General features: G+C 42.9%; 1 protein-coding gene and 1 pseudogene across 5 annotated transcripts in view; both read right to left on the reverse strand.

Moving 5' to 3' along the window:
* LOC130283164 (solute carrier family 2, facilitated glucose transporter member 3-like) overlaps nucleotides 1-15,171 on the reverse strand; it is a 79,387-nt gene that overhangs the window by 8,338 nt on the left and 55,878 nt on the right. For all 5 annotated transcript variants that reach the window (XM_056532362.1, XM_056532358.1, XM_056532360.1 and 2 more), the window contains exons 2-4: nucleotides 11,044-11,142; nucleotides 5,171-5,331; nucleotides 2,310-2,550 (exon numbers count right to left, since the gene is read on the reverse strand). In XM_056532362.1, coding sequence (XP_056388337.1) covers nucleotides 2,310-2,550; nucleotides 5,171-5,328 — 399 coding nt within the window. In that variant the 5' untranslated portion in view covers nucleotides 5,329-5,331; nucleotides 11,044-11,142. The remainder of the gene's footprint in view (nucleotides 1-2,309; nucleotides 2,551-5,170; nucleotides 5,332-11,043; nucleotides 11,143-15,171) is intronic.
* Nucleotides 4,529-4,610, reverse strand: LOC130283749 (U2 spliceosomal RNA; annotated as a pseudogene).

The following is a 15,171-nucleotide window of genomic DNA, read 5'->3' on the forward strand; positions in this document are numbered from 1 at the left end:
TACATTGTGATCAGATGGTCCCCAACACGTCTTTTCTCCAAACTAAATAACCCCAAGTGATAACCTATCTTGGTCCTGTAATCCCCCCCATACCATTATTATCTCTGTCGCCCTCCTTTCCACGCTTTCCAGTTCAGCCACATCCTTCTTATATACAGGTTCCCCAAAATTGAACACAATACTCCATATGTGGTCTGACTAGTGATTTTTTACGTGGCCACAAAGGAATTCAGGATGGCCCCACCAACTCTCCATATCGAGCTATCATAGATACACGGACTGTCTCTTCACGAGTTAAAGGGGTACTCCGGCGCTAAAACATCTTATCCCCTATCCAAAGGATAGGGGATAAAATGCCTGATCGCGGGGGTCCTGACGCTGGGGACCCCCGTGATCTTCCACGCCACACACCGTTAGAATCAGTCCCCGGAGCGTGTTCGCTCCGGGTCTGATTACTGGCGATCACGGGAACGGAGCATAGTGATGTCACGGCTCCGCCCCGTGTGACGTCATGCTCCACCCCCTCAATGCAAGCCTATGGGAGGGGGTATGACAGCTGTCATGCCCCTCCAATAGACTTGCATTAAGGGGGCGGAGCGTGATGTCACACGGGGGCGGAGCCGTGAAGTCACTATGCTCTGTCCGTCCTCGTGGTCGAGATGGACTCAGCCTGAGGACCTCCAGCGGTTCCGGAAGCTGTTAAAAGTGGGTTCTGCAAGGTAGATCCCGGGGGTCCCCAGCAGCGGGACCCCCGCGATCAGGCATCTTATCCCCTATCCTTTGGATAGGGGATAAGATGTGTAGGGTCGGAGTGCCCCTTTAAAGGTGCCGACACATATATAGAGTCAAGCGGCGGTGCTCTAGCGCCCACGGATGTTCTGAGACCTGATCCACCGGTGTCCTCCATGTAGGAGCGTCAAGTCCATTACTCAACGGTGAGTGCAGGATGCTTTGTGTTTAGTACCATTGTGTATAACTAGTGATTTATACAGAGGCAAAACTATCTCCATGTCACAAGCCTCAATGCCTCTCCTGATACACCCCACGACTTTATTAGCATTAGCAGCAGCTGCCTGGCACTGATCAATAAAGGTGAGTTTACGGTGCACCAGTACGCCCAAGTCCTTTTCGGTAGTAATTTTACCTAATGTTTTAAAACTCTTGATAACTCTGTATAACTCTTTTCTAAATTAAAGGGGTACTCCACTGGAAAACTTTTTTTTTTTAAATCAAAAGGTGCCAGAAAGTTAAACAGATTTGTAAATTGCTTATATTAAAAAAAATCTTAATCCTTCCAGTACTAATCAGCTGTTTTATGATCCACAGGAAGTTCTTTTCTTTTTGGTTTTCCTTTCTGTCTGACCATAGTGCTCTCTGCCGACACATCTGTCCATGTCAGGGAGGTTTGCTATGGGGATTTGCTCCTACTTTGGACAGTTCCTAAAATGGACAGAGATGTCAGCAGAGAGCACTGTGGTCAGACAGAAAGGAAATTCAAAAAGAAAAGAACTTACTGTTGGGCATATAACAGCTGATAAATACTGGAAGGATTAAGATTTTTATATAGAAGTAATTTACAAATCTGTTTAACTTCCTGGCACCAGTTTTTTTTTTTTCTTAAAAAATGGTTTGCAGCAGAGTTCCCCTTTAAAGGGGTACTCCGGTGGAAAAAAAAATTTTTTTATCAACTGGTGCCAGAAAGTTAAACAGATTTGTAAATTACTTCTATTAAAAAAAAAATCTTAATCCTTCCAGAACTTATTAGCTGCTGAATACTACAGAGGAAATTCTTTTCTTTTTGGAACACAGAGCTCTCTGCGGACATCACGAGCACAGTGCTCTCTGCTGACATCTCTGTCCATTTTAAGAACTGTCCAGAGTAGGAGAAAATCCCCATAGCAAACATATGCTGCTCTGGACAGTTCCTAAAATGGACAGAGATGTCAGCAGAGAGCACTGTGCTCGTGATGTCAGCAGAGAGCTCTGTGTTCCAAAAAGAAAATAATTTCCTCTGTAGTATTCAGCAGCTAATAAGTTCTGGAAGGATTGAGATTTTTTAATAGAAGTAATTTACAAATCTGTTTAACTTTCTGGCACCAGTTGATTTAAAAAAAATAAAAAATAGTTTTCCACCGGAGTACCCCTTTATGTGATGTATGGAACTGATGTGATGGTCTTATCTGAGCATTGTATGGTGGTATTTATCTACTGCTCATTACAATCCCGTACAGTATAAAGTATAATAATTTTTTTTGCATTGTATGTGGTGGTAGCGGCACTTTATAGCAGTTTGTTGTTCATCCACAAACCTGTGCTATTAATATTCCTATTACGATGCCAAGCTGGTTCAAGGTCCCTAGAGCTCCTCGGTAAGCAGTGGGTGACAGCTCTCCAATGTACATGGGTACAAGACCAGTGCAGGTTCCGGAGTAAAGTCCAATAATAAATCTTCCAATAATAACCATCTCGAAGGACCAAGCAACCTTGGCAAGAGCCATTAACGCTCCTCCCACCAGAGCCGCAACGTTGGTCAGAAGCATCGCATTCCTCCTGGTAAAGAGAATTTGATCAGATGTATCGGTATTCTATTACTGGATCTAGTCATGAAATAAAAATGAGCAGTGGGTCTAGTGGCTTTAAAGGGGAACTCCAGTGGAAAACTTTTTTTTTTTAAATCAACTGGTGCCAGAAAGTTAAACAGATTTGTAAATCACTTCTATTAAACAATCTTAATCCTTCCAGTACTTTTTAGGGGCTGTATACTAAAGAGAAATCCAAAAAAAGAAATGCATTTCCTCTGATGTCATGACCACAGTGCTCTCTGCTGACCTCTGCTGTCCATTTTAGGAACTGTCCAGAGCAGCATATGTTTGCTATGGGTATTTTCTCCTTCTCTGGACAGTTCCTAAAATGGACAGCAGAGGTCAGCAGAGAGCACTGTGGTCATGACATCAGAGGAAATGCATTTCTTTTTTTGGATTTATCTTTAGTATACAGCCCCTAAAAAGTACTGGTAGTATTAAGATTTTTTAATAGAAGTGATTTACAAATCTGTTTAACTTTCTGGCACCAGTTAATAAAAAAATAAAAAATAAAGTTTTGCACGGGAGTACCCCTTTAAAATGTTTTGTGGTCTAGTGGTACTGGAGTTCCTTATATTATTTTGTTGTAGACACTAAAACGCATTACAATCTAATAGTACTGGACCTGGTCATGTTATGCCTGGGAAAGCGGTCAATTTAAAAATCTTAACCCTTCCAGTACTTATCAGCTGCTGTATGCACCACAGGAAGTTCTTTTCTTTTTGAATTTATTTTCTATCTCACCACAGTGCTCTCTGCTGACACCTCTGAACTGTCCAGAGTAGGAGCAAATACCCATAGCAAACCTATCCGACTCTGGACAGTTCCTGGCATGGACAGAGGTGTCAGCAGAGAGCACTGTGGTCAGACAGAAAGGAAACTCAATAACAAAATAACTTCTTCTGTAGTATACAGCAGCTGATAGGTACTGGAAGGATTAAGATTTTTAAATAGAAGTAATTTACAAATCTGTTTAACTTTTTGGAGCCAGTTGATTAAAAAAAAATTGTTTTCCAGTGGAGTACCCCTTTAAAGTATTCTGCAATATACTGGAACTAAAGCTGTTTATGTCACTATGTATGTAGGGATTAAGTGTCTGATGGTGGGGTGTCCAACTACTGGGACCACCGGCGATCTCCTGTCCGGCACACCAGCTCTCCTTACTGAGTGGTAATTAAGAGCTGAGTCGCGTGCTCTCTATCACCCAAAGTGCAAGAAAAAGTGCAAACGTGTCCCACTAAAAAAACGTGCACAAAGGATGCGGTCTATCGCTAAGCCCTTCTCCAACAGGAGAGAGGCCCCCCAAAAAACCTAATCTTCACCTCCGGGCAAAAAGGCACCTGCAAGGATCCAGGTTCGATGCCCCTTTTCGCCGAAGCTACTAAGGAGCCGAAAATGCTCCTGGCTTCAATCTAGGCGTTATCCAAGGTATCAGCCGAGGAGCCGTATACTGATGGCATCTCGACCGAAGCCAAGATGCCCAGGGGTTGCAGGGAGGTGAGGAACCGAATGGCCAGACACACCTCCCCTAGACCGCCAGGAGGGACTCCCAGAAGGACTATTGCATCCTGACAATCCTGTGTACAAAAACAGACACATAAATAATAAATAAGTGGATGAGTGCAGATATACTGCCCAGTCATCCGGCCGGATCTATAAAAATTTCCCCATTCCTAGCCAGAAGGCCGGGATACCAAGGGTGAGTGCCAAAGGTAAAGAGTTAATGGTGCATTGCTTTCACTCAGTAAGTTATAACACCCAGTGAGTTTCGGCACCTCAGGGTCCCCACTCCCCGAGGCACAGAAGTACCTCGGCTCTACACCCCCCAACCTCAGGGCAAGACCCAGAGGAAACAGGTCACATCAGGACAGCCATCGAGCTGATTCCTCAGAATCAGCCCCGAAACGCCTGCCTCCTCCATGCAGCACCCATCCTCACCAGCCCCACATCGGTGGGACTTCTCCACCAGCATGAAACTGATAAGAACAGATACTACACTTGATCTTAGCCAAAAGGCTGAGAAGCAATGAGTGGTTATGGGGCAGTGGTCAAAACACCCCCTCCATGCATCTCTATTGATGGCCGGAGAAACATAGGGATGGATGGAGGGGGTGTGTCGACCACTGCACTTAGGAGAGCTGGGGCACCATATTACGAGGGGTCCCCACTTTCAGGGGATAAAAAGTTCAATACCGTATCCCTTTAAAGAGTGTGTTTGCCGTTTTTGCTGAATCATTTGACTTTGTTGAACAAAATGTCGCGCATATACATAATATTACTCCCGTTACTCCATAAATACTGAACATAAACTCATCATGACTATCGGCACTTCACTATTTCACAAACGTTTTAAATATAGTGCTATATATTCGTAATGACGAATATTCATTATTTTTATAAGAACGTTATGCAAATTTTTCATACGAATTTTCACATGGAAAAAAGTTAAGGAACATAACGAACATGCGTATTTCGCGAACATAGGATGAATAATCGTCAATATATTCACAAAATATCCCGAATTTGAATATGGCCCCTACCGCTCATCACTAATCATGACTCTCCCAGTAACAGCATCAAGCACTAACCTGCCAAAGCGGTTTGCAAGTAATCCGACAGAGAGAGATCCAAACATTCCACCGACGGAGAATATGGCCACAGAGAGTGACCACAGCGAGGTGAGCATGGAAGAAGACATGGGGGTCCCGTAGCGATGGATGTACGTCTCATTATAGAAGGCTTTCATGATCTGTGAAGAACCAAGAAATGATCAAACTCAAGAAAGGCACAGGAAGATTGGTCTCCTCTAGCGAATATTATACAGTTTTAGTTAAAGGGGTACTACCGTGGAAAACTGGTGCCAGAAAGTTAGGGTGCATTCACACCACGTTTTGGACATACGGGTGCCGGATCCGGCGGGGGGAGGGGCAAACCAGGTGCTCCCATACCCCGGCCGGATCAGCCCGTGACTCCATTTACTTTAATGACCCGACCGGAGTCAAACAGTGACTCCGGTCTGCTCAGTTTTGACCCGTATCCAGTTTTGGACCGGACCTGAAACCGTAGTAAACTACGGTTTTAGGTCCGGTTAGGAAACCACATACGGTTCAAAACTGAGCCGACCGGAGTCACTGTTTGACTTCGGTCGGGTCATTAAAGTAAATGGAGTCACGGGCTGATCTGGCCAGGAAATCTTAATCCTTCCAGTACTTTTAAGGGGCTGTATACTACAGTGGAAATGTTTATCTTTTTGGATTTCTCTTATGTCACGAGCACAGTGCTCTCTGCTAACCTCTGCTGTCCATTTTAGGAACTGTCCAGAGCAGCATATGTTTGCTATGGGGATTTTCTCCTGCTCTGGACAGTTCCTATAATGAAGAGCAGAGGTCAGCAGAGAGCACTGTGCTCGTGACATACGAGAAATCCAAAAAGATTGGGGTGCGGAATCCCATAGAAGTCTATGGGCTTTAATTTGAGTTGGAATTCCGCAAGTGGAAATTCTGCCGTGTGAATAGACCCTAAGGGTACGTTCAGACGAGCGGATTTTTGCAGCGGATTTCACTGCGGATCCGCCGCTGAAGGACCTCTATATGTTGCCTTTACATGTGCCTGCTTGGAGCGGCAATACGCCGCTACGAACAGACACACTGCGATGTGCGAGTAGCCGCGCGCATGCGCAGCTCTCGGCCTAGCTCATAGAGCTCATTGAGCAGGGGGAGCGGTCGCGATGTGAGTACACCGTGCATGAGCGGCGACTCGCACATCGTTTCAGTGTGTCTGCACGTAGCGGCGTATTGCTGCTCCAAGCAGGCACATGTAAAGACAGCATATAGAGGTCCTTCAGCGGCTGATCCGCAGCAAAATACGCTGCAAAATTCCGCTCGTCTGAACGTACCCTAAGGCTAGGTTCACACAGCGGAAATCTCCAGAGGGAAAATTTCCGACCGGAAATTCCCAGTCAGTCGGCGCTAGGACCCCACGGACATTGCAGTCCCCAATAGACTTCAATGTGTTCGGCGAGGATAGCCGCCTGAAAAAAGAGCACCATTATTCCTCAGGCGGATATTTTAAAGCGGATTTTTCGTTCACAAATTCCGCTTCTAAAATTCCGAAGTGTGAATTTGTGGACGGAAAACCCATTCACTAGCTTGTGCATTTTAGCAAACAGAATTTCTGCCTGCAATGTCAAAGCGTAATTGCAGGCAGAAATTCCGCAGTGTGAACCTAGCCTAACACAGCACTGCAAGGAGAACCATGGCAACAAGAGGGAGACAGCAAAAAAACGGTATAAACTAGATACCGCAATAGTGCAAACAAGATGCTATAGCTATGTGGAATACAGTATCTATCCCACCCATCCATTAGTCCAGTGGTTCTTAACCTTGTTGGATGTACTGAACCCCACCAGTTCCATATGAGCATTCACTGAACCCTTCTTAATTGGAAAAATAAAATATGATTTTTTTCAAATTCAAAACATAGGAGGTATATATCTAAGTATATATTTATACATAGGTGCACAAAATGAACAAAACCATTAAGAACAAAATCATTAAAACATGATTTTCACACAAAAACATAATGAATATTTACTGGAAATCAGTGTGACTTCTGCTGTTGTCTTTCAGAGACCAGTTCAGAAATGCGCGGCTTTACCTTGGCAAGTGCCACTCTCATGTCATTTTCGCAACAATGGCAGTGTTCCCCCACATTAGGCAGGCAGTGTTCCCCCACATTAGGCAGGCGGTGTTCCCCCACATTAGGCAGGCAGAGTTCCCCCACATTAGGCAGGCAGTGTTCCCCCCACATTAGGCTGGCAGTGTTCCCCCACATTAGGCAGGCAGTGTTCCCCCCACATTAGGCTGGCAGTGTTCCCCCACATTAGGCAGGCAGTGTTCCCCCCACATTAGGCTGGCAGTGTTCCCCCATATTAGGCAGGCAGTGTTCCCCCCACATTAGGCAGGCAATGTTCCCCCCACATTAGGCAGGCAGTGTTCCCCCATATTAGGCAGGCAGTGTTCCCCCACATTAGGCAGGCAGTGTTGCCCCACATTAGGCAGGCAGCGTTCCCCCACATTAGGCAGGCAGCGTTCCCCCACATTAGGCAGGCAGTGTTCCCCCACATTAGGCTGGCAGTTTCCCCCCATATTAGGCAGGCAGTGTTCCCCCCACATTAGGCAGGCAATGTTCCCCCCACATTAGGCAGGCAGTGTTCCCCCACATTAGGCAGGCGGTGTTCCCCCACATTATGTAGGCCAGTGGTCTTCAACCGGATTTGTAGTTTTGCAACATCTGGAGGTCCGCAGGTTGAAGACCACTGATGTAGGCAGTGTTCCCCCACAGACATACAGCCTCCAGTCATATACAGTGTACTGCCCACTTCAGTGCTCCGACCACCGCTCCGGCTATAGCAGTAGGTCTCGGGACCGGTGGTCAGAGCACCAAAGATGACGTGCTGCTGGTCACTTACCAAGCTGGCCAGCGCGTGTCTTCCTCCTTCTCTATCCTCCGGTCTTCGGCGCCTTCATTTCCATGGGTGCACACACGGGTCTTCAGTGACGTCCCGGCGTGCGCTATGTCCCGGTGGCCCTGCGTTTTTAAACTTAACGCGGGGCCGCAGGGAGTTATTAGTGATGGGGGGAATTGCCCCGTCGCTACAGGACAGGCAAACACCGGCTCTGCTCGGGGCCCCAAGCAATTGCTTGGTTTGCCTGTCCTGTTGCGACCTCCCCCGCCGAACTCCCGGGACTGACTCACCGAAACCCCGGGGTTGGATCGAACACAGGTCAAGAACCACTGCACTAGTCAATATACAGTGCTATCCCATTGACCTTTATAAAGTGATTGTTACTGCAATAACTTTGGATGCTTGTTTTGTTTTGCTTCTGTTCCTAAGAAACTGAACTTTTTTGCACCACATTTTGGCAGAGAACGTCCCGTTGTACGGAGCTACGTGCAAACACTTATCTGCCGATGGGGAAACCAATAAAACAAGTTGATTCTTAAAACATGAAGACATTTTTTGCTGAGCGTAGAAATCATACATGTTCAGAGAGTGTCTGGTAGTCAGAAATCAAAATTCTTTCCCTTTGTATTATTAAAACTTCACTTTTATTGATTTACTTATAAAAGATGTCCGATGCAGCAAACTCCCTAATCCAATAATGCACACTCCTATACGGAGTTAAATTGTATATGCTTGACAGTGTCTGCAGAACGCCGTCTACTTGGGAACTGTGCTGCTGATTAAAATATGATCACTTTGTCTCCCCTACATTTGTCTCTAAACCCCTGAGGAAGTGGGTGACACCACGAAACATGTAGGGGAGACAAAGTGATCATATTTTAAGAGTTTGCTGCATTTTTAAATGCACAATATAAGACATCTTTTATAAGTAAATCAATAAAAGTGAAGTATTAATGATACAAAGGAAGGGAATCTTCAGTTAGGCTTTTTTTTTTTTTTTTACTCCGTCACTGGTTTGGCGCTTTTTGTTGCTATATACCCCTTTTCCACCTTGGGCATTTTTGATTGGTAGTCAGAAACCCCCAACCTCCATCCACGCCACCCCCGCTCTGCCATATACCATTACTGGGCACCAGGCTGCCCGCTTACCCCCTATTTACTACATAACATATCACTTAGGTTTTATGTTCCAGCTCGGTGCCAATACTTTTTTTTGCCTTTCTATGTTCTGGGAGACCCAGGAATTCTAGGACAGGAATGTTCACGACTCTAAGCAAATATGTATATCTAGTAACTTGTTGAAGCACGCAACCCGAAAGTGTAGCTATAGGTTCTCAGGTCCTTGTGCAAAGAATCCGCTTGGAGACCCTCCTCCTTTTTCAAAAATGAAAGAAGCGATCTGATTGGTTGCTATGGACAACTGGTCAACTTTTCCTCTGCACAGGTTTTGATGAAACTCTGTAAATATTATAATACTGCTCCCTTTGTAAAATAAATATATAACTACTATAACACTATAACTCATATTCTTGTATATAGGAGCAGTATTATGGTATTTATATTCTTGTATATAGGAGCAGTATTATAGTAGTTATATTCTTATACATAGGAGGCAGTATTATAGTAGTTATATTCTTATACATAGGAGCAGTATTATGATATTTATATTCTTGTACATAGGAGGCAGTATTATAGTAGTTATATTCTTGTATATAGGAGCAGTATTATAGTAGTTATATTCTTGTATATAGGAGCAGTATTATAGTAGTTACATTCTTGTATATAGGGTCAGTATTATAGTAGTTATATTCTTGTATATAGGAGCAGTATTATAGTAGTTATATTCTTGTATATAGGAGCAGTATTATAGTAGTTATATTCTTGTACATAGGAGCATTATTATAGTAGTTATATTCTTGTATATAGGAGCAGTATTATAGTAGTTATATTCTTGTATATAGGAGGCAGTATTATAGTAGTTATATTCTTGTACATAGGAGCAGTATTATAGTAGTTATATTCTTGTATATAGGAGCAGTATTATAGTAGCTATATTCTTGTATATAGGAGCAGTATTATAGTAGTTATATTCTTGTATATAGTAGCAGTATTATAGTAGTTATAGTCTTGTATATAGGAGACAGTATTATAGTAGTTATAGTCTTGTATATAGGAGCAGTATTATAGTAGTTATATTCTTGTATATAGGAGCAGTATTATAGTAGTTATATTTTATATAGGAGCAGTATTATAGTAGTTATATTCTTGTATATAGGGGCAGTATTATAGTAGTTATATTCTTGTATATAGGAGCAGTATTATTATATTTATATTCTTGTACATAGGAGACAGTATTACAGTAGCTATATTCTTGTACATAGGAGACAGTATTACAGTAGCTATATTCTTGTACATAGGAGACAGTATTATAGTAGTTATATTCTTGTATATAGGAGCGGTATTATAGTAGTTATATTCTTGTATATAGGAGGCAGTATTATAGTAGTTATATTCTTGTATATAGGAGCAGTATTATAGTAGTTATATTCTTGTATATAGGAGTGATATTATAGTAGTTATATTCTTGTATATAGGAGCAGTATTATAGTAGTTATATTCTTGTATATAGGAGCAGTATTACAGTAGTTATATTCTTGTACGTAGGAGCAGTATTATAGTAGTTATATTCTTGTATATAGGAGCAGTATTATAGTAGTTATATTCTTGTACATAGGAGACAGTATTACAGTAGCTATATTCTTGTACATAGGAGACAGTATTACAGTAGCTATATTCTTGTACATAGGAGACAGTATTACAGTAGCTATATTCTTGTACATAGGAGACAGTATTACAGTAGCTATATTCTTGTACATAGGGGTTAGAAAAAATCCTGTAGTAGTTAAAGTTGTGCTCCACACAGAAATCCTTCAGGCATAATGGAAGAAAAATGTTGATTAAAATTTAGAGAAATCATTCACACAGTGACATTACCTCTTCGGGGGCGTTGATCACTCCAGTGTTGTATCCAAACTGCAGGGAACCAATTGCCGCCACCAGTACAGAGAAGGCCAAATAACACGTAAGTTTCCCCTGCAGAGACATGAGAGAAAAAGGATTTATACTTTACCTTGTTCTACATCAATTACTTATCATGTGCTTTATGTATTATTTCCCCTAAAGGATTTTCCATATTATTGGTTTCACCTATTAATAACATATATGGCCCTATATGTCCCCCCCCCACTAATCACATTAATGCAGTCTTTTCTTTCTGGGCCCAGTCTTGCTTTAACACGTCAAGATCTCTACTTGCTTCCAGTGAATGAAAATGATTCATGTTATTATGTTATTATTCAGACTCTGAACATCTACCAAGGTAGCAAGCTGCTCACGTAAATTCCTGGGATATTGGGGGAGAGCTCCGCATCTATGTAAGCAGGATGCCTCTAACTTTAAAAGGGTACTCCGATGTCCAATTGCGGGGGTCCGGCCGCTGGGGCCCCCCGCGATCTCCCACAGCACCCGGCATTCTAAACAAAAGCTGGGTTCCTGCGGCAGTGGTCGTGACGTCATGGTCACGCCCCTCGTGACGCCACGCCAACCCCCCTCCATTCATATCTATGGGATAGGGATAGACATAAATGGAGGGGGTGTGCCATGACATCACAAGGGGCGTGGCCGTGATGTCACGATCACGCCCTCCAGCTCCCAGCGTTCTCAACAAAATGTTCAGAACGCTGAAGCACCGGAGTACCCCTTTAAACAATAATCAATGGGCCTCATTTAAAAAGGCTTTTCCAAGTACATTTTGTAGGGTTTTTTGTGTCACATGTGTCCTGTGCCAAAAAAAACCCTACTAACTCTCCACTTTACTCAGAAAACCCTACAAAGGGGCATGGCCATCAAGGAAAAGGGGCATGTCTCTGAAAAACCCTACATTTTTTAAAGAAAATTTTGCATACTACATAATAGCACATTAGTAATATGCTCCATTCTGGGTAGGAGCACGCCCACTTTTTAGTTGCTTCCATCTCCATTGTATATGTCGCGTATGTTGTTTTTATTACTGATTTTCTATAAAGATTGCTTTTTATTTGTATTTTGACGCATGGTAATGCCTTGTTTTCCCACTTGGGGCACTATAGGGACAGTAAAAGCAATTAGATGTTTAGAACACCGATTTCTAATCAACTAAGCTGCTCTATTGCAGGATCTACAACCCCTATCTACTTGTTAATACATCTGGCCAAACTGAATGTATAGACTTACTTTATTCCTGCATCATTCTTATGTGTGTGGCTCTGCTGAGACTACTAGTTCCCGAAGAGTTAGAGTGGTCTGCTGTATGTATATCCTGATCACATTAACTCGGGCTGCAGAGATTGCCCGGGACTTTTTTAACATCCTGCAACTGTCTAATACGGGGATATAAGGTCGAGATATGAGGTCGGGATATAAGGACAAGATATGAGGATAGGATATTAGGACAGGACATGAGGACGAGATATGAGGTCGGGATATAAGGACAAGATATGAGGATAGGATATTAGGACAGGACATGAGGACGAGATATGAGGACGGGGTATGAGGTTGGGAGATGAGGACGGGATATGAGGATGGAACATGAGGTCGAGATATGAGGTCTGGATATAAGAACGGGATATAAGAATGAGATATGAGGTTGGGATATAAAGACAGGGTATAAGGACAAGATTTACGGACAGGTCATGAGGATGGGATATGAGGTCGGGATGAGGACGGGATATGAGGTCTGGATATGAGAACGGGAAATGAGGACGGGATATAAGGACACGACATGAGGACAGGATATGAGGACAGAATATGAGGATGAGAAATAAGGACATGATAAAATGGACGGGATATGAGGATGGGATATGAGGTCAGGATATGAGGATGGGATATGAGGTCAGGATATGAGGATGGGATATGTGGACAGCACATCAGGACGAGATATGAGGACGGTGTTATGGCTGAGGAGTAGTGGATCTGCTTACCTGTGTGGATGATGACGTGGGCCATATCAGGGAGTGGAGTCTAAGGTGCTGCTGGTTTTCACCAGAGCCTGCCGCAAAGTGGGATGGACTTGCTGCTGCAGGTGGCACCCAGATCGCTAACCCTGATACGACTCGTCCGCACAGGCGGCTGAGATGTAACGTGGTACTGGATGGATAGGGCAACTTGTAGTCAGGACAGGTAGGCGGTCAGGGCAGGCAGCAAAGAAGCAAGGTCAGGGTACGTAACAACAGGGTCTGGAACACGGCAAGGCAAGGCACAAATAAAACACTTTCTCTTAGGCTGATAAGTCACAAAGATTCGACAAGGGTCAAAAGGAAGTGCCTGTACTAATAGGGTCATGGGAAAGCAAGAACCAATTAAATTTGTACTGTCCCTTTAAATTTCACAGAGCTGGGGCGCACGTGCCTGCAAGCAGAAAGTGAGTGGAGACGATGGGGAAGGTAAGAGGTTCTGCAAACCGCAGAATGGGATAAGCATGGCAGCGGAGGAGGAGTGCGTCCGCTGCCAGCATGTCTGACCGTGGCGCAACTCCTAACAGACGGGATATGAGGTTGGGATATGAGGACTAGATATAAGGATGAGATATGAGGACTAGATATAAGGATGAGATATGAGGACCAGATATAAGGATGAGATATGAGGACCAGATATAAGGATGAGATATGAGGACTAGATATAAGGATGAGATATGAGGACCAGAAATAAGGATGAGATATGAGGACTAGATATAAGGATGAGATATGAGGACCAGATATAAGGATGAGATATGTGGACTAGATATAAGGATGAGATATGAGGACTAGATATAAGGATGAGATATGAGGACTAGATATAAGGATGAGATATGAGGACCAGATATAAGGATGAGATATGTGGACTAGATATAAGGATGAGATATGAGGACCAGATATAAGGATGAGATATGTGGACTAGATATAAGGATGAGATATGAGGACTAGATATAAGGATGAGATATGAGGACTAGATATAAGTATGAGATATAAGGACTAGATATAAGGATGAGATATGAGGACTAGATATAAGGACTAGATATAAGGATGAGATATGAGGACTAGATATAAGGACTAGATATAAGGATGAGATATAAGGACTAGATATAAGGATGAGATATGAGGACTAGATATAAGGATGAGATATGAGGATTAGGTATAAGGATGAGATATGAGGACTAGATATAAGGATGAGATATGAGGACTAGATATAAGGACTAGATATAAGGATGAGATATGAGGACTAGATATAAGGACTAGATATAAGGATGAGATATGAGGACTAGATATAAGGATGAGATATGAGGACTAGATATAAGGATGAGATATGAGGACTAGATATAAGGATGAGATATGAGGACTAGATATAAGGATGAGATATGAGGACTAGATATAAGGATGAGATATGAGGACTAGATATAAGGACTAGATATAAGGATGAGATATGAGTACTAGATATAAGGATGAGATATGAGGACCAGATATAAGGATGAGATATGAGGACTAGATATAAGGATGAGATATGAGGACTAGATATAAGGACTAGGTATAATGATGAGAGCCTCATTGTTGCTTTCCCTCTCCCAGAAGGTTTATGTAGGGAGACCGGGCAGCACTGGGTATCCATCTAGCACAATATAACATTAGTATTTGTTACATCTACACTTCTTCGTCGCTGCCTTCATTCCTCATCAGTGATTCACACATACAGTGTATAATTAATATAATATATAATCCCGGAGCCATGCCTCGGATGCTGCATGTAAATCCAAATATGAAAAGTGCCGGGGGGTAAAATTGTATCTACTCCAGAATAAAATGACTTTCTCCATTGTAAACCTTACCATTTTACGCTGCGTTCATACATTTAGGGTTTTCATTGCAATTATTGAATAGAAAGCCAAGAATGGATCCGAAAAGAGAAATCGGCGTCTTTCCTTGTTTGGCTTTTTATTTAATAATTGCATTTAATACCCGAATGTGTAAACGCAGCCTAAAAGGTTCGATCCTGCCCATAGGGTCGCCACCTTTCTTGCAAAAAATATACCGACCATGCTAATTTGCGTAATTA

Source organism: Hyla sarda, chromosome 7 (assembly GCF_029499605.1).
Source record: "Hyla sarda isolate aHylSar1 chromosome 7, aHylSar1.hap1, whole genome shotgun sequence".
Lineage (NCBI taxonomy): Eukaryota > Metazoa > Chordata > Amphibia > Anura > Hylidae > Hyla > Hyla sarda.